Source organism: Hippocampus zosterae, chromosome 1 (genome assembly GCF_025434085.1).
Source record: "Hippocampus zosterae strain Florida chromosome 1, ASM2543408v3, whole genome shotgun sequence".
In the NCBI taxonomy this organism is placed as follows: domain Eukaryota; kingdom Metazoa; phylum Chordata; class Actinopteri; order Syngnathiformes; family Syngnathidae; genus Hippocampus; species Hippocampus zosterae.
In genome coordinates, this window is record NC_067451.1 from 28,046,606 (window position 1) to 28,065,796 (window position 19,191).

Here is a 19,191-nt window from a genome sequence, read left to right on the forward strand (position 1 = left end):
TGATTAGAAAGTGACATTGCGTGCACGGTAGCTTAATGAACAAAGAATTGCATCGTGAAAGGTTGCAAAATGAAGAAAGCACGTCCAGTAATGTTCTGAAAACATTCCATGGTACATTTAGCCGTGGAATTCGGGAAAGCATTTAAATTGTCAAATTGTCAAATCACATCTACAGTTTGTACTATACATAGTATTATTAAGAACTGGGTTGTTTTATATGTGTACTGTGTTTATTTACAGACAATGCTTAGAAACTCCCTTGGTTGATTTGATCAGTAAATAACAAATACATAAAAAAAATATGGACCACTTGATTGGATTGAAAGGTCCAGCGTGACTTCCTTGATGAATTGCTTGATCACCGACAGAGGCTGTCACGTTGGAAGGGAGGGAATTTGTTCTTTGTGGCGCACAACCTTTGAGAGTCCACCACGCGCGCCTCCTGAGTCTTCGTTCGCTCCACCGTTGGCCCGCACAGATGAGACATGCTTCCGAGACCGACGCCGTTCTTGCATTTTGTTGCGCTCCCGCCTGTTTCACATCACATTGTGCTCCTTTGAGCGAAGGAGCGGTCGAGAAGAGTTTGGGCGGCTGTAGGACGCGCGGCGCGCACTTGAACCAGCTGGCGAGAGAAGTGCAAGGATCCCCGCCTTCAAAAAAAGATGAATGACACGGACATTTCCTGCCACAACTCAACCGAGCTTTCACGTGGAAACGCAACCGCATCATGCACGAGTTTCATCGACATCACCACTTTCATGCACATTTTCCCGTCCATTTATGGCATCATGTGCGCTGTGGGAGTTCTGGCCAACGGCTTGGTCATTTACGCGGTGGCTGCGTGCAAGAAAAAAATGGTGTCGGACATTTACGTGCTCAACTTGGCCATAGCAGACATGCTTTTCCTCTTGGTGATGCCTTTCAACATCCATCAGCTGGTCCGAGACAGACAGTGGGTCTTCGGGAACTTCATGTGCAAGGCGGTGGTGGTGGTGGATGTCAGCAACCAGTTCACCACCGTGGGCATAGTTACCGTGCTCTGTATTGATCGGTAAGTCTTTTTTTTTTAAGAGTACACTGGAAATAAATCTTTATTGCCGCTGTCATCATAAAATCTTTATGTACCAGACAATGTTCGAGGTCTAGTAAAAATAGGACCACTGTAACTCACGTTGAGGTTCACATTCCATTTTCTTTAAAAAAAATGTTATGATTATTATTATAATTATTATGATTATAATTATATATTATTATTATATTATTATTATTATTATTGTGACTGAATTGTACTGAACAACCAGCATAGAGATGTGGAGTTACACGCGTGCCAAATATTCCTATATGCTCCACTCCAGGTTCAATGGTCCTGATCACATTTCGTCTTTGTCATATTCTGTAATGAGATGGCATCTCAAAAGATGATGAGGGGGACAATTCACAAAAAAAAATGTTCAACTTAAAGCTGTTGGAAATTGTAGGTTCACATTGAGGTAAATCAGTTTAAAAGATTTAAAGAAGACAAGTCTAAATGTTAGCTTGGTGTTATCAGTGACAAACCATAATTGTAATTTGTTGTAAATGTTGAAATAGTTACTCTTTTAAAGTCCTACGGCATTTTCTTTCTTTTGGTATTTTCGCAGACAGTCACAGTAAGAAATGCCTCGGCTTGACAATGAAGCCGCGCCAGTTTTTACACAGAGTGCACACGCCCCTCTCAATGAAAATAGGGCCCTCATTTTGAAAAAGGTATTCATCCATCCATCTTCCAAACCGCCTATCGTCACAAGGGTCGCGGGCATGCTGGAGCCTATTCCAGCTGTTTTCGGGCAGTAGGCGCGGTCCATCCTGAACTGGTTGCCAACCAATCAAAGGGCACACAGAGACGAACAACTATTCACGCTCACGACCACACCTCCGGACAACTTCGAGTGTTTCATTGACCTCCCATGCATGTGGAATGTGGGAGGAAACCGGAGCAACCAAAGAAAACCCACGCAGGGATGGGGAGAACTGTCAACTTCCACACAGGAAGGCCAGAGTCAGACTCGAACCCTGCACCTCTGCACTGTGAGGTGGACTTGCTAACCAGTCGACAAGCAGAATCCTTATACCTCCAAAATCATCACTATTCAGGAGATCCCCAAAACAGCCTGTTTGTTCAACCATTAACATTGTATTGTCAAAGTGTGGGAACTAATTCAACATTTCAGAGTGGTTATTCATTTGTAAAATAGTAATAATAACATCCACATGTGAAGATTGACTTGTGAAAATATGAAATTTACAAAATTATGACATACAGTAGGAGGATTCATCCTGGCGCCAACGAACATGTTGCAAATCATGAAACTTTATTTGGGACACATAAAGGTAGACGTTTGATATTAGATGTTTGATAAATATCACTTTATCATACATCTATTTTCCAAAACAATTACTAATGTTTGAATGAAAACTGAGCCGGCACGTTAGTGGACTGGTTAGAACATCTGCCTCACAGTGCAGAGGGTTTGATTCCAGCTCCGGCCTCCCTGTGTGGAGTTTGCATGTTCCCCCCATGCCTGCGTGGGTTTTCTCCAGGTACTCCGGTTTCCTCCCACATTCCAAAACCATGCATGGCAGGCTGATTGAACACTCCAAATTGTCGCTAGTTGTGATTGTGACTGCGATTGCTTGTTTGTCTCTGTGTGACCTGCGATTGGCTGGCAACTAGTTCAGGGTGGACCCCGCCTACTGCCCGAGTACAGCTGGGATCGGGTCAGCACACCCGCGACCCTCATGAGGATAAGCAGTTCAGATAATGGATGGATGATAACTGCCAATAATTTAGATATTAAGATAAATAAATTAAATGGATTTTTTTAAATGAAATATTCTGTTTCGCATGTTTTTACTGTTCTTATAAATGATTTGAAAACGACCCATATAAGGATGTTACAGTCCAGAATCAGTTTTCTGTAGCACCTATGCACATTAGTTCGCAAGACAACGAGAGCCTAATCCAGCAGCCCTTCGGACGAGACAAGGGTTACTCGCCGACTAGCACCTATCCGGAGAAACAACCTTTCACGCACACATTCGCACCAATGGGCAATCTTGAGTCTTCGCCTGACATAACATGCCTCTTTTTGAACTTTGACGGAAGCTGTAAGGAAGATATGCAAACCACTTTTTCACTGTGTTGCCATATAAACATCCCACCTATTTTAACATGTGTAGATAATTTTTTTGACAGCAGTTTCTTTGAAGTTTTCATGTTTAGAATAGCATGGGAGGTCACGGTTTACAGGTTTCCCACTCCTACTCGAAACCAAAACCATCTTATGATCAAATGCAGCTTAGATTTACTTGTTATATAAACTGTGTGGAAATGTGTCATTTTCCTGACCATGTCTATAAACCCGCTCAGAAACAATCATGCTGTAGTTATAATACCAATAATAATGTGCTATTACATCAATGTTCCCAGTGTGATTATGGAATCATCTGTGACATTTAGATTGCCCCTTGAAATGCACAGCATAATTTAAGATTGTATCATCCTTCAGAGTGAGACAAAATACGTATATTCACGTATTTGAATCAGATACATAATTCATGCTGTGAATTGGGAATTTCTCCATTGCGAGACTAATAAAGGTTTTCTTATCTTAAATTTTCTTATCTCTTCGTAACTTAATTTTTAATAATTATTAATAATAATAATTTCTTCGTAAATGATCTTTAACAAGACATTTCCTCAGAAATCTTGTGTGATGCTGAGGTAAATGCACTCTACAGCATATCATAGCAATTTTATGCCACAATCAGCTGCCATACATGTGTGTGTATATATTATATATATATATATATATATATACACATACATATATATATATATATAGCGGCTATAGCTCAGTTGGTAAGGCATCGGTTTGGCATACGGGAGACGGTGGTTCGAATCCCACTTGGGACAAAAAATGAGCACATAACACCATCCAGTGTGGGTCCTTGGGCAAGATCCTTCACGCTAATGCCTACCTCATACAATGATGAAAACGAATGACATGCCGGGTCAGACGTCGCCCGGCCAAACAAGGTCTGCGTCAGGTGCTGGGGAACCAGAGCACCTTGATGAAAAATGGGCTACTGGAACAAAGCGGAGATGGGCGAGATGCGATAGCATGGCTCTGTTGGAATGCTACTACTCAAGCAACCCTAGTCAGAGGGATTACATGCAGAGAATGTGGGCTAAATGGTTACTTCGAAACCCACAGTCACGGTTGACAACGAAACAACTAGTAGCTCAGTGTTCCAACATCCACAAACGGCAACTGCTGTCACAACTTGAGATTGATGAGGTACAACGCAGGTTCCATGGTGAAGGGCCCAGGCTGCCAGATCAGAGGAGGAGGTCATACCAGAGATTGGGAGGCAAGCCCCAATGAATGCAGATGATGAGATTGGGAGGCCAACCCCAATGAATGAAATGCTGAGCGAGGCAGCAACTGACCTGAAAGCTAAGATCATGGCGAGAATGAAAGCTGGGCAACCTAGAAACTGATTACAACGGCTATGTGAAGTACCGCCTGAAAGTCTCATGGAAAGTGCGAATGCAGCACTGAGGGCGATCCCTACCGTAACGATCATGGAAACCAATGAGCTGATATACGCTTCAGCGTCAGTGATCCTTGACATGCTTGGCTATAAGAGCAACCATGGAAGCCATGAGATACGTTACCCACCATGGAAAAGACGGTTGGAGGCTAAGATCAAGGCAGCTCGGAAAGATGTGAGTCAATTGACGGAGGCTCAGAGAGGTGTGATGAAAAGGCCGATACCCGAGAGGTACATCCAGATGACCCTACCTGAAGCACTCGAAACTGCCAAACAAAGGCTCCAAGCCCTGTCCAGCCGCCTAAAGCGGTACACGAAAGAGAATGAGGCCAGACGAATGAACAGGCTGTTCGCAACACAACCTGCGAAAGTGTACGCTGAGTGGCAGGGTCCTAACAACAGAGCTGACCCACCAAGACTGGAAACTGAAAGGTACTGGAAAGGCATATGGGAGTGCACAATGGCTGGTGACCCTGAGAGAGGAGCACAGCAACCTCCCTGAACAGAACCCAGTTACCATAACAGTGGGAGACATACAGGAAAGAGTCTCAGATATCAGAATCAGAATCATCTTTATTGGCCAAGTATGTAGAACACACAAGGAATTTGTCTCCGGTATAACACGCTGCACTAGTATCGTCGCAAACAACAAAATCATTGAACCATTTTAGAGTAACCAGTAGTTTTGTAGTACCATTTTGTGGTGCAAGAAGAGTGACTACGTCAGTGACTGTTTAAGGAGTTAATGGCTAGAGGGAAGAACCTGTTTAAGTGTCTACAGGATTTGGTGGAGCATGGATCTGTAGCGTCTGCCTGAGGGGAGTGGCTGAAAAAGGTGGTGGGCAGGGTGCGGGGGATCCAGGAGGATTTTCCGTGCCCTTGTCTTGATTCTTGCAGTGTGCAAGTCCTCAAGAGTGGGTAGGGCGGTGCCAACGATTTTTTTCCGCCGTCCTAAATGTCCGTTGAAGTCGGATTTTGTCCTTTTTTGTGGCGGCCCCAAACCAAACCGTGATGGAAGAACACATGATTGATTCGATGACTGCCGTGTAGAACTGTCGTAGCACCTCCTGTGGCAGGCCATGCTTCCTCAGCAGCCTCAGGAAGTACATCCGCTGCCGGGCCCTTTTCAGGATGGAGATGGTGTTGACTTCCCACTTCATGTCCTGGGAGACTGTGATTCCCAGGAACTTGAAGGTCTCGACGGTTGACACAGGGCAGTTGGATAGTGTGAGGGGCAACTGTGGAGAAGAATCTTTCCTGAAGTCCACGATCATCTCTACAGTCTTGAGCGTGTTCAGCCCGAGGTTGTGTCGGCTGCACCAGAGCTCCAGCTGCTCCACTTGTTGGCGGTACGCAGACTCGTCGCCGTCTTTGATGAGACCGATGACCGTGGTGTCGTCTGTGAACTTTATGAGTTTGACAGCTGGATCTGTTGAGGTGCAGTCGTTTGTGTAGAGAGAGAAGAGCAGTGGCGAGAGGACACATCCCTGGGGCTCCAGTGCTGGTGGTGCGTATTGATGATGTTGTTGCTCCCAGTCTCACCTGTTGTGTCCGTCCCGTCAGGAAGCTGAGGATCCACTGGCAGATCGTAGGGGACACACCGAGGTGGAGTAGTTTGGGGGTGAGGAGTTCCGGGATGATGGTGTTGAACGCAGAGCTGAAATCCACAAACAGAATCCTTGCCTAGGTCCCTGTGCTGTCGAGGTGCTTGAGGATGTAGTGCAGACCTACGTTGACTGCGTCTTCCACAGACCTGTTTGCCCGGTAGGCAAACTGGAGAGGGTCCAGCAGGGGTCCAGTGACTTTCTTTAGGTGGTTCAGCACAAGGCGTTCAAAGGACTTCATGACCACAGACGTCAGGGCGACAGGCCTATAGTCGTTCAGTTCCGATGTTGCCGATTTCTTGGGAACTGGGATGATGGTAGACTGTTTGAAGCAGGATGGGACCTCACACAGCTCCAGTGATCTGTTGAAGATTTGTGTGAAGACCGGAGCCAGCTGGTCAGCGCAGACTTTCAGGCAGGAGGGGGACACTTTGTCGGGCCCCGGAGCTTTCTTGATCTTTTGCTGCTTGAAGAGCCGTCTCACGTCCTGTTCGTGGATCTGTAGTGGAGAAAAAGAGGGTGGGTGGGGGGGGGGGGGGTAGCGTGGGTTCTGGTAGAGGTGGGTGTGTGTGGGAAATGGGGGTGTCCTTTTCAAATCAGCAGAAAAACATGTTTAGTTCATTAGCAAGACCCTTATTGTTCACTGTTTGGGGGGATGGCATTCTATAGTTAGTGATTGCTTTCAGGCCATTCCATACAGATGCAGAGTCGTTAGCAGAGAACTGTTTTTCAGCCTCTCTGCATAGCTTCTCTTAGCGATGTTAATTTCCTTTGTCAATTGGTTTCGGGCATGTTTGTACAGTGCCCGATCTCCACTTCTAAATGCGGCCTCTTCCTCTTTCCTGAGTTGCCTGAGTTTGGGAGTAAACCATGGTTTGTTATTGTTGAAGGAGCGGAAGGACTTCGTTGGTACACACATGTGCTCACAGAAACTGATGTATGATGTTACAGTGTCTGTGCATTCATCCAGTGTGCCCGTTGAAGTTTCAAAGACGCCCCAATCAGTGCAGTCTAAGCATTCTTGTAGAGCTAGCTTTGCTTCATCTGTCCATTTTTTCACAGTCTTAACAACCGGTTTAACACATTTGAGTTTCTGTCTGTATGAAGGTATTAAGTGGATTAAATTGTGGTCAGAAAGACCCAATGCTGCACGGGCGACCGATCGGTATGCATTTTTGATTGTTGTATTGCAGTGGTCTAGAATGTTGCCTTCTCTGGTGAAACAGTCGATGTGCTGCTTATATCTGGGAAGTTCACGGTTAAGATGTGCTCTATTAAAATCGCCCAAAATGATCAGGGGTAACTCTGGGTATTTTAGTTCGAGTTTGTTTAGTTGTTCGGCTAGCGTTTGTATCGCCGTGTTAGCGTTAGCTTGTGGCACAATGTAAACACTGACTAGTAAAAAGGAGGTGAACTCACGTGGCGAGTAGAATGGCTTGCAGTTTAAAGACAGCGACTCCAGGTCCGGGCTGCAGTGTGCGTCGAGCTTCGTGACATAAGTGCACCATTCTTCATTGATATAGAAGCAAATCCCACCACCTTTCGATTTTCCTGATAGCACCGTGTCGCAGTCGGCTCGGAGAAGGCGGAAGCTGGGTAGATGTAGCGCGGAATCTGGGTGGCGGTCACTGAGCCAGGTTTCAGTGAAGCAGAACGTAGCAGAACGTGCAAAGGTTTTGTTGGTCTTTGTGAGGAGAAGAAGTTCATCCATCTTGTTTGACAGAGATCGTAGACTAGCAAGATGGATCGATGGGAGCGGGGTTCGAAATCCGCGCTGCCGGAGCTTGACGAGCACGCCGGCTCTCTTCCCCCTCCTCAGGCGGCGTTTCCATGCTCCGTACAGCGCAGCCGCTCCGCTCGCGATTAGCGCCGAAAAACCTTGTGGATTTTCGTGTGCTGGTGAAAAAAGACCGAGGGTAGACTCCCCAATGCGCAGCAACTTTTTCCTCGTGTAAGTAAGCCGCTCAAGGTCGCCAAAAACAAACGAAAATGACAAAAACAGGGATAATACTAAGGAGCGTGTGACCGAGGCTGCCATACCTCTCGGCGCCTGATGAAGAGCTGGACAGCACCAGGCCCGGACATGGTCCACACCTACTGGCTCAAGAAACTCACAGCACTCCATGAGCGCCTAGCAGTACAAATGAACCAGCTGCTGAGGGATGGGACTCACCCAGAATGGCTAACCGAAGGGCAAACGATCCTGATCATGAAGGATCCTTCAAAGGGTTCAGTCCCATCCAACTATTGGCCAATAACCCATCTCTCCACAACATGGAAGCTCATGTCAGGCATCATTGCGGCTAAGATAAGTGGACACATGGATCAATACATGAACGAAGCACATAAGGGCATTGGTAGAGATACCAGAGGAGCCAAACATCAGCTCCTGGTTGACAGAACAGTCGCACAAGACTGCAGGTCCCGACGTACCAACCTGTGCACAGCCTGGATTGATTACAAGAAAGCCTATGACTCGATGCCACATACATGGATCACTGAATGCTTGGAGTTGTATAAGGTGAACAGGACCCTCAGAGCCTTCGTTGCGAACTCGATGAGGATGTGGAAAACCACACTTGAAGCCAATGGCAAGCCACTTACCCAAGTGTCCATCAAATGTGGCATATACCAAGGTGATGCACTCTCCCCACTGCTGTTCTGCATAGGACTGAACTCCCTAAGCCAAGTAATCACCAAGACAGGCTACGGATACCGCCTCAGAAATGGAGCTACAATCAGTCACCTCCTCTACATGGATGACATAAAGCTGTATGCTAAGAGCGAAAGGGACATAGATTCCCTGATCCACACAACCAGGATCTACAGCAGCGACATCGGGATGTCATTCGGGCTTGAGAAATGTAGTCGGATGGTGACAGTTACAAGTACCTCGGTATACCACAAGCCAATGGCAACCTCGAACTGGCAACAAGGAAAGCGGCTACGGCCAAATACCTCCAGCGAGTGAGGCAAGTCCTAAGAAGCCAGCTCAATGGCAAGAATAAGACCCGGGCAATAAACAGCTATGCCCTGCCAGTGATCAGATACCCTGCAGGAATAATAAGGTGGCCAAAGGAAGAGATTCAGACCACAGACGTTAAGACCCGAAAGCTCCTAACCACGCATGGAGGGTTCCATCCCAAATCCAGCACCCTGAGACTGTACGCAAGCCGAAAGGAAGGAGGCCGGGGACTAGTGAGTGTGAGAGCCACTGTCCAGGATGAAACATCCAAGCTCTATGAATACATCAAGGAGAAGGCTCCAACGGATGACGTACTCAGAGAATGTTTCAGACAATGGGGAACAGAACATGAGGCGCTGGAAGAGGGACCATCATGGGAGGACAAGCCCCTACACGGGATGTACCACCGGACCATAACTGAAGTGGCTGATCTCAATAAGTCCTATCAGTGGCTAGAGAGGGCTGGCCTGAAGGACAGCACAGAGGCACTCATCCTGGCTGCTCAGGAGCAGGCCTTGAGCACCAGAGCCATCGAGGCCCAGATATACCACACCAGACAAGACCCAAGGTGTAGGTTGTGCAAAGAGGCACCTGAGACAATCCAACACATAACTGCAGGGTGTAAGATGCTGGCACGGAAAGCCGACATGGAACGCCATCACCAGAGGGCTGGTATAGTCTACCGAAACATCTGTGCAGAGTATGGACTGGAAACCCCAAGGTCAAAATGGGAAACACCTCCGAAGGTGGTGGAGAATGACAGAGCGAAGATCCTGTGGGATTTCCAGATCCAGACTGACAAGATGGTAATGGCGAACCAACCAGATATCGTGATCATAGATAAAGGGCAGAGGAAAGCCGTTGTAGTGGATGTAGCGGTCCCAAGTGATGGAAACATCAGGAAGAAGGAACATGAGAAACTCGAGAAATACCAAGGGCTCAGAGAGGAGCTGGAGAGAGCCTGGAAGGTAAAGGTGACAGTCGTGCCTGTGGTGGTCGGAGCACTCGGGGCAGTGACCCCCAAACTAGATGAGTGGTTGCAACAGATCCCGGGAACAACATCGGACATCTCAGTCCAGAAATGTGCAGTGCTGGGAACAGCAAGGATACTGCGCAGAACCCTCAAGCTTCCTGGCCTCTGGTAGAGGACCGAGCTGAATGAGGGACGGACACCACCTGAGGGGTGAGACGAGGATTTTTTTTATAGATATACAGTAGATACACATTCACTCCCATGAACATCCCCAACAACATTAACACCAACACTACAGAAATTCAAACCGTAAAGATTCACATAACCAACCACAAAAGACTACACATATGCAACATGTATATACCCTGTATATGAGGATTAAAAAAAAAAATATATATATATAGCAGCGCGGATTTCGAACCCCGCTCCCATCGATCCATCTTGCTAGTCTACGATCTCTGTCAAAAAAAAAAATATATATATATATATATATATATATATATATATATATATATATATATATATATATATATTTTTTTTTTAATCCTCATCTCACCCCTCGGGGTGGTGTCCGTCCCTCATTCAGCTCGGTCCTCTACCAGAGGCCAGGAAGCTTGAGGGTTCTGCGCAGTATCCTTGCTGTTCCCAGCACTGCACATTTCTGGACTGAGATGTCCGATGTTGTTCCCGGGATCTGTTGCAACCACTCATCTAGTTTGGGGGTCACTGCCCCGAGTGCTCCGACCACCACAGGCACGACTATATATATGTGTGCAGTGCTGGGCTACTGGAAAAAAGCAGAGATGGGCGAGATGGGCGAGATGCGATATATATATATATATATATATATATATATATATATGCTGCCTAATGTGGTGGAAGAATATATATTGTCAAATAATGCTGCCTGGAGGAGTTGTACAATGGTATGGATGATGCTCACATCCTGTAACTGCTGTTTTTTTCGTGGGGAGCTTCAAATTACTTGTAATCAAGCAGCACACTATTTTGACACTCGCTCCCAGACATGATTAATAGATCTGCAATGCCACAAAACAACAATTTTGTTTGTTGTTCAAAAAGCAATTCCTAACCTGTGTGGATTAAAAATGAAAACAAAACAGAATTTCAATACTTCTAATAGATGGCGGTAATACATTACCATGAGGGTTTGCATCCTTGGATTGCAAAAGGATTTTTAAAAAAAATCATTCTGTAGCCACTTGACTAAAAATGTAATGGCATATTCCATAACACTTGCCTCTATTAACTAGGATTTTGTTTGGTTATTTATTTAACCTGGAAACAAGCATACACATCAGGCCTGAGAATTTCAGAAATTAACAAACTGTTTTTTGGTTCCGTTAGATTACCCAATGGGGAACCTGTGTAACTAATTTCGGGTTCCGTAAACGTTCATCATGGGAACCCATTTTTCTATATTGATTGATATTCATAATCAAGAATTCTGATACTCAAAAGTAAAATATTTGAAGGGTAAATGTTTGAAAACAATGAACATAATTAAATGAGCAGCTGTATACTCCAGGTTTATTCAATGAAATAAATGGATCAAAATATGTTGTTTAACACTTTTATTTTACTCATATGGATCGTGAATACAGCATACAACAAAATCTGGCTACATACCATGGGCCACAAATAAACCTGACACTGTTAATATGATTATGCATGTGTACTATTGATGTCAATAAACAATATCTATGGCTACTCGCCCCGTTTATTAATACAAAAGCATGTAATCGGAATTGAATGATTATAATCATGGGATGAATCTTTTTTTAGAATTACCTGACTATACTACCAGACTTATAGTATTGATATGCCTTGACGTCCTCTTTGTAACTGTGTAATCTTCTATCAATTTGATCAAAGAATCTTCGGTTTACAGACAGTAAACAGTAGTATGACTACACCTTGTGATGATTGTTTTATTCATAATGTTACCATGTCTACAACTAGTAAATTAGAGAATAACTGTCAGGTTAATAATATGATTTGACAAATATATACTTACAGAAAGGAAGAGAGGAGTTTTTGGTTGCGAGGAAAATAGAAAGGAGGCTGCTCACAATTCTCTCAACTGACCTAAAACAGCCCCTCCCTATGCCCTCTCTTTTTATCTGCTCTTGAGGTCCCTAAGTTACATGAAGGTGAGGCCACTAAAGGGGAAGCTTGGGGTATTAGCAAACTGGCCACACCCTGACTTTCACTCCAAAGTACAGTACATGACATTGAAAATGTCATCACATCCTTAGGAAGTGCCTAAGCCTGATAATCACTTTTTATTCATCAAATCACTTTTAATACGTCAATTCAGAATATCTTGAGAAATGCAAAAGGGTCGACTCCCGTTGATTTTCTCTTATCCGGTCATCTCCTGGGCCCATGTAGAGTTGAGCACGTTTCAGTTCTCCTGTTTCAAAACCCGGACCACATCTGAACACATGCAAAGCAATCATTTCATTATCTATTAATACTTTCTAAATAAAAACACAGCAATATAAAAGCAGAATCAAACATAATAAATCATCCTTTCCCGAAATTCCTCCATCAATAACTAAGACTGTTTCATAATATTTTTCATAGCGATTCACCTTTAGAGCTAATGACCAACTTGAAGTACTTGCCTCGGAATCGTCCGTCCCTTCGTATTTCTCTTTCATGTTTTGTGCATACATCACACGTCAGCTTGGTAATACGCCCTTCTTCAGATGATTCGAAAGAAAAATCCGACTGGCATTCCCATTTCTTAAGTGTAGTAACTAATATGCCTTTCGGTGTTTTTTTCGGCGCCATCTCCACGCGCTTTCTCAGCGTGCAGACTAAAATAGCAACCCGCATGCGCACATAATGTTTCCTGTTCCACCCCCACCGCCACTTAATGAAAACAAAACAAATGTATAATGGAAGAAAAACATTCACACACCACACCACAAACACACATACAGGCACAGTGAAATCGCGTTGATTACACAGGAGAGATTCTATTGCGAACAGTCAACTAGTGCGCCGTGATTTTGTTATGGCAAACGATTTTTCGGCACCGTACAAATGATCCCACGGAAACGACACACCACCGGAAACGATTGTTACCGTGATATCCTCAGGCCTGCACATACAAACTTTAATTGTTATCCTTTGTCCTTGGTGGCAGTAAGAAATAAAACGAGAGGAATTAGCCTTGAAGAATGACACCCATGATGTGCATATTCAAAGTAGTAATTATTTTCTGGCTTATCACTTGCAAAAATGGAAAAGGACATGTGAGAAACTTAATGTTCCATCGATCATCTATCCCCTATCTGTCTGTCTCTATCTATCTATCTATCTGTATCTTTCTATACCTATCCATCTATCTAACCCGGCTTCTCCCCGTGGGGCTGCCACACTCTTTTCCTAACATCGTCCTCAAGTTGGCACCATTCCTGAAACAGTAATGAACAGTTGTTATCACGAGGCACATAAGTGCCTCTTTTCCATCAATCCCAAACAGCTCCACACCACTCACCACTCTGAGCTCCCTGGGAAAACACCACTTTGATGGTGTTTTGGGTGAGCCATTTGTGAGGCTTAATTCTGGGGTGGTAATTCAGAGACATTTGTAAAAAATGAATGTCGGGCTTTCCAAAATGCTTTGGGCACCTTATAGTGAAGATAAAGCGCTAAATAAGTCTTTGCCATTTAATACTTAGGGTCAATTTTATTGATTTTCTGAGAAATACATACATATCCCACCTCCAAGGAAATGTGTCATAAGTGTGCAGCGATTACTCCAAAAACTATACTTCACAGCATAATGGTTCTTGAGCAAGATTTAAGGCATATTTTTCCCTAAAACTTGAGTTGCACTCCAAATTGTAAGACTCGGTTTTGGGTCTGTCAATGCAACTGTAATTCGTATGTGTTCATGCATTGCCTATATTAAGTGCATTGAATTATGTGGGTGAGTGTTTTAGTCCATATCGAAAACGAATTGTGCTATTTAGTCGCATAGTCGTCGACTGGGGATGACTCTGACTGCACTCACTGTCCATCCATCACACTCACAGCATAATGCATGCCCTTTTGGTGAATACACTGCTCTTCATAAACTGCAATTAATCTGAATGCCTTTTGGACAATTGCGAGAATGTCAATGTCTCCTTAGAAGTGCACTGCATATACCCATATGCAGTTACATCGCAGAAAGATTGATGTAAGTCATAGCAGGCAAATGTTTTAATAAATGGTCCCTTTTTTTCGTCAATGGCCGAGTAGCTTCTAAATTGAATGAATGTCAGCTTTATTATTCATGTAAGGGAAATTACTCAAAGATGAATGAATAGTCTGCATTATAGTGTTTGTATATCATATTCATTCATTCATTTCCCGAACCGCTTCATCCTCACTAGCGTTGCGGTGGGTGCTAGAGCCTATCCCATCTGTCTTCGAGCAGTAGGCGGGGGACACACTGTTGCAACCTTGGTGTGCTTTTTGACAACAATTTCTCTTTCGACCAATGCAAAACCTCCACTGGCTCCCCGATCCCCAGCACATTTGATTCAAACTTCTCCTACTCACCTATGAAGCCTTTCACATTCAGGCCTCCCAATGCCTCTCCAAGCTCTCCACCCATACTCTCATGGATCATGCATCCTACACTCCTCAAATGCAAACCTCCTCGCCATCCCCATGACCACGCACATAACCTGCCTTCTCTGTCGCTGCCCCCACCCTCCGGAGCTCTTTACCTCAACACATCCGCAGCTGTACTGACACCCCATCGTTCAACTCGTTTCTCAAAACGCATCTGTTCCGTGATGCTGTTAATGTATTTTCATTTTTGTACTTATTTCTTGCGTTGTTTTTCTTTTCTTGACATTTGTGTGTTTGAAACTTGTGTATATTCTGTTTTAAACTGTGTTTTTATCATGTATTTCTTAACTCTTGTTCTTAAGTGTCTCTGAGTAGTGTGAAAATTACTTTGAAATAAATTGTGTTATTATTATTATAAGTATGAACAAACAGGAACATAACTACGCCTTCTCACTGTTTGTATGTTCCTAATTTTAATATTTTCTGAAATTTGAAAGCCCTTCGCTTTCAATGAATACTTTTGGGATATATCCAAGCAGTTAATAGTTTTTTTCCCCTTTGCTTTAAATAAGTGGTGTCTCTACTTGCACAGGATCTAAAGTTTAATAGTTATAATTGTAAGAAAAGTGGATTTGTGTGATCTCGATATTGTGTGCTCTGAATTGTTCATCCAGGGCGTATGCACTCTTAAACCTGCTGGGCCAAAAGAATTTTTACACACAATTTACTTTAACTTCAATATGTGCACGACCATCTACACCAGGCATGTCCAGCTCTGGGCCTGGAGGGCCACTATCCTGCCTGTTTTCGAGCTCTCCCGGCTGCAACACACCTGATTCAGATGATCAGCTCTTCAGCCAGCTCTCAAGCAGCAGTAGAATGTTCCTGATTATTTGAATCAGGTATGTTGCTCTTGGGAGAGCTGGAAAACAGGCAGGACAGCGGCCCTTGAGGACCGACTTTGGACACCCCTGATCTCCACCTCTTCAGCCCTCCCAAATCCAATCTTCAACCCAATCAAAAATAACTTATCCAAACTTAGGTTAGGAAAACAATTCGGCATTTTTCGCATTGGTAGAGAGTTCTGCCCACGACGTGTGTTTGTGTGCTCCTTACTGTATTTACTACGTTTATTCCTTCAGTGGACAAGTGATGTGCTGAGAGGGCATCACGTAAGCGGAACCTTGGATTTGCTTCTAGCTATCAGGGATTAAAATGATGATTGGAAGTGCAGCAAGGTTCGTTTTATCACCGGCGTTTCAGACTGCGGAATGCCTCTAAATATGTGACTTCTTCCCCACAGATACATTGCCATTGTTCACCCCACCTCAGAGCGGAGGACCATTCACTGGACAATCATGATCAACGTGCTGGTGTGGATCGGCAGCTTCCTCCTCACCGTGCCGGTTATGCTGTATGCCAAAGTTGTACGCAGACACCAATCGGAGGTCTGCATGATGTATCTTGATGGGCCCGAGGATATGTACTGGTACACCCTCTACCAATCGATCCTGGGCTTCATCATCCCCCTCATCATCATTAGCACCTTTTACTCGCTCACGCTATACCACGTGTTCAGCTCCATTCGTCGAGTCAAACGCAAGCAGACCGTGTGGGCCAAGAGGGCCACCAAGATGGTGCTGATGGTGATCGCTCTGTTCCTGATCTGCTGGTCGCCCTACCACGTCATCCAGGTGATGAACCTGCGCAACAATTCCCCGACTGTCGCCTTTATCTACGCCTACAACATCAGTATCTGCCTCAGCTACTCTCATAGCTGCATCAACCCGCTAATGTTGCTCATCTTTGCCCAAAATTACAGAGAACGTCTTTGTCACAGAAACACGCTCAACAATTCCCAGCACTCATCCAGGTTGACGGTGGTCAAAACAGAGGGTTCCAGTATGGCCCTTGAACCCAGTTATCGTAGTACTGCCATTTAGTCACAAAATGTTTCGGCGTAGACACATGGACAAGTCGTTGTTTGTTCGAATGGACAAGATAAAGTAGCCCGTGAAATTTGTACAACAGAAACCACACAGAGTATGATGTTCGGCAGAAGAGGGGAAGCGCATTTGTGTCTTTATTGACGGAACATTAGCACTGGTCCAAGCACATAAACAATGGAAGATGGAATTCTGAGGTAGCGCTCGAGCCTAACTGTTCAGGGATGTCATATTACTGGTAGCTCCCGATGTCGGTCAATGTGTTTTGAGAGAGTGGTTCAGATTTTGGCCCTGTAGTGATGTCACTGCCATAACAAAAATATGCGGTTAGCGCTACCATGTCAAAGCCAAGAGCAACGCAGAGCCTAAGTGTTGTTCGATAGACAAATGAGCAGTTGCTACCAGTGTTGTCTTGTGATAAATGGCACGTGACCACTATCTACCGTGACACTGTAGCAGTTAGCGTAGCCACAAAAACCTGCACAAACATTTCCTTTGTACCAACATTCCAAAACAACCGCAATGTGACAAAGTTCCAAAGGACTCTCAAACTCGTTGGAGAATCTCCTCAGGCTGAGAGGCCAACTCTGCTTCAGCACACTGTACATTTTGGCTATACTTCAGAATTTCTTTCCAGTAGCCACGTTTCTGAAGAGATAAATACTCAGCCGTCATCATGGTCATGGAATGACGTGTCAAGTGGCTGCTCTAAACTGGGCTATTTTGAGAGGGTGATCAGTACACTGTAAGTAATTGAACCTTTGGGTATTTTGACTGAAACATTGTCGATATTTTAATAAATTATTTCAGAGAACTGTTTTAAACGTTGGAAAATTGAAAACAATGTGGCATATCCTCTCTTTTTACAAATACATAGTGACTACCATTTAATCAGTCTTTCAAATGTTTGCCAAAACTCCACTTGTCTTAATCACTTTTTCCGTTAAAGTGGTAAAGCCCCCTTATCACATATTTTGTACCATTCGTTTGACGGTTGATTAATTTACTAAATTATTACATGACGTTTGTGTATTGTCAAATATACTGTATTTTGTTCTCCTTCTACAAAAGAGGAGGATAATGGATTGTCAGTCTTCTTGTTGGGCGGAAGGCAGAGTGATCAGTATGATAAACTACTCATGATGATGAAGAAAGGTCAACACACGGATACATGATCAGGGATGCGATTCGGGCTCCAATTGCCTATGTCACTTGCACGGGCCATATCATCATCGGAAAGGGGAGATCCTGCAGTTGACCTGCCAATGTCATGCGCCGACCCCACCGAGTCTATTTGTATCAAGCATACAGCGCCTCCGACCCCCCTGATTTCGATGCGAATGAGGGATGTCACTAGGATTGGCCAGGGGAAAAAATGATTTCCATCCCACGAAGGTGCACAAAGACACAAACGTTCCAACAGCCATTTCTGCTTGCGCAAAATCTAGCAAAATACCAAAAGAATGATAACGCCACCCTTGCACACAACTAGACTGCGCTTTGTGGTAGACTTGGGCTCCGAATAAAAATAGAGCCCACGTTATCATTGAAAAAAAAATGCAATCAACCCAACTCAACTGTATTTACAGACCACTTTCAAACAACCACAACAAAATAATTCATACCACAACAAACAATATGTTAATAATGAAGACACACAAACAGTTAAACTAAAATTCTCATGCTGAGTCAAAAGGCAAAAGATTAGAAATGAGTTTTAATGTTTTATGACGTGGCCATTTAAAGATTGGAAAACAAATACCGGTAATAGAATCTTTAAAAGAACTCTAAAATGGAAAGGGAGCCAGTCAAGGTATTTCCAGAGTAGGAGTTATGTGCTCCCTCTTACGAGTACCTGTGAAGAGGTGAGTAGCAAAATTTTGGACCAACTTCAGACACAGGATTGGCTGACTCCAAAGTAATGTGCATTACAGTAATCCAGCCGAGATGTGACGGGGGCATGAATTACTGTTTCAAAGTGCTCTTGACCAATTTGGCCAGCTCCCGAAAATGAAAGAAGCTGGATTGAACAACAGCACTGACTTGAGATAAGATAAAATAGCCTTTATTTGTCCCACACAGGGGAAATTTGCAGTCTACAGCAGCAAAATAAGGGGGGGGATAGAAAAGAAAAAAACAAAGTATGCATGCACAAAATAAATAAATGTTTCGGAAAAATTGCCATTGCAATTTACAATCACAGTCCAATCTAAAACCCAAGTTCAAAACTGTTGGCTTAGTTTTGGCCAGGGGGCCCAAGTTCGCAGGATGGGACCCAACCACCATCATAACTGTTTCTTTTCATTGAAATTCAAGAAATCCAGTGCACTTGCCATGGATTCTGTGAATTAATTTTCAACAAATGACCCACTAATTTGAAACTTCATGCAGGTAATGCTGTTTAGTGTTATTTTCACTGAAATAGGTTCCACTCAGGAACCTAATTACAGCTTCGGGTATTGAAGTGTCATTTCTTGGACAAGGGACCATGGAAATACTGTAACAGCA

At 44.1% G+C, this 19,191-nt stretch overlaps 2 protein-coding genes across 2 annotated transcripts in view; one reads left to right on the plus strand and one right to left on the minus strand.

Annotated features, from left to right (window-relative positions):
* The window catches only part of ctnna1 (catenin (cadherin-associated protein), alpha 1), a 132,960-nt gene extending 114,843 nt beyond the window's left edge, over positions 1-18,117 (minus strand). Inside the window, exon 1 of the mRNA XM_052073531.1 lies at positions 18,114-18,117. The gene's annotated coding sequence lies outside the window, so the exon portion shown is untranslated. The remainder of the gene's footprint in view (positions 1-18,113) is intronic.
* LOC127607448 (melanin-concentrating hormone receptor 2) lies at positions 241-16,880 on the plus strand. The gene is made up of 2 exons (XM_052075772.1): positions 241-1,051; positions 16,041-16,880. The coding sequence occupies exons 1-2, from the start codon at positions 663-665 to the stop codon at positions 16,678-16,680; spliced, it is 1,029 nt and encodes a 342-aa protein (XP_051931732.1). The 5' UTR covers positions 241-662; the 3' UTR covers positions 16,681-16,880.
* Positions 18,118-19,191: the final 1,074 nt, after the last annotated feature.

Excerpts from the sequence above, each read along its gene's own strand:
- LOC127607448 (XM_052075772.1), top strand. The coding sequence starts at position 663 with ATGAATGACACGGACATTTCCTGCCACAACTCAACCGAGCTTTCACGT. Across the intron at positions 1,052-16,040 it reads ACCGTGCTCTGTATTGATCG|ATACATTGCCATTGTTCACC; the intron begins GTAAGTCTTTTT and ends TCTTCCCCACAG.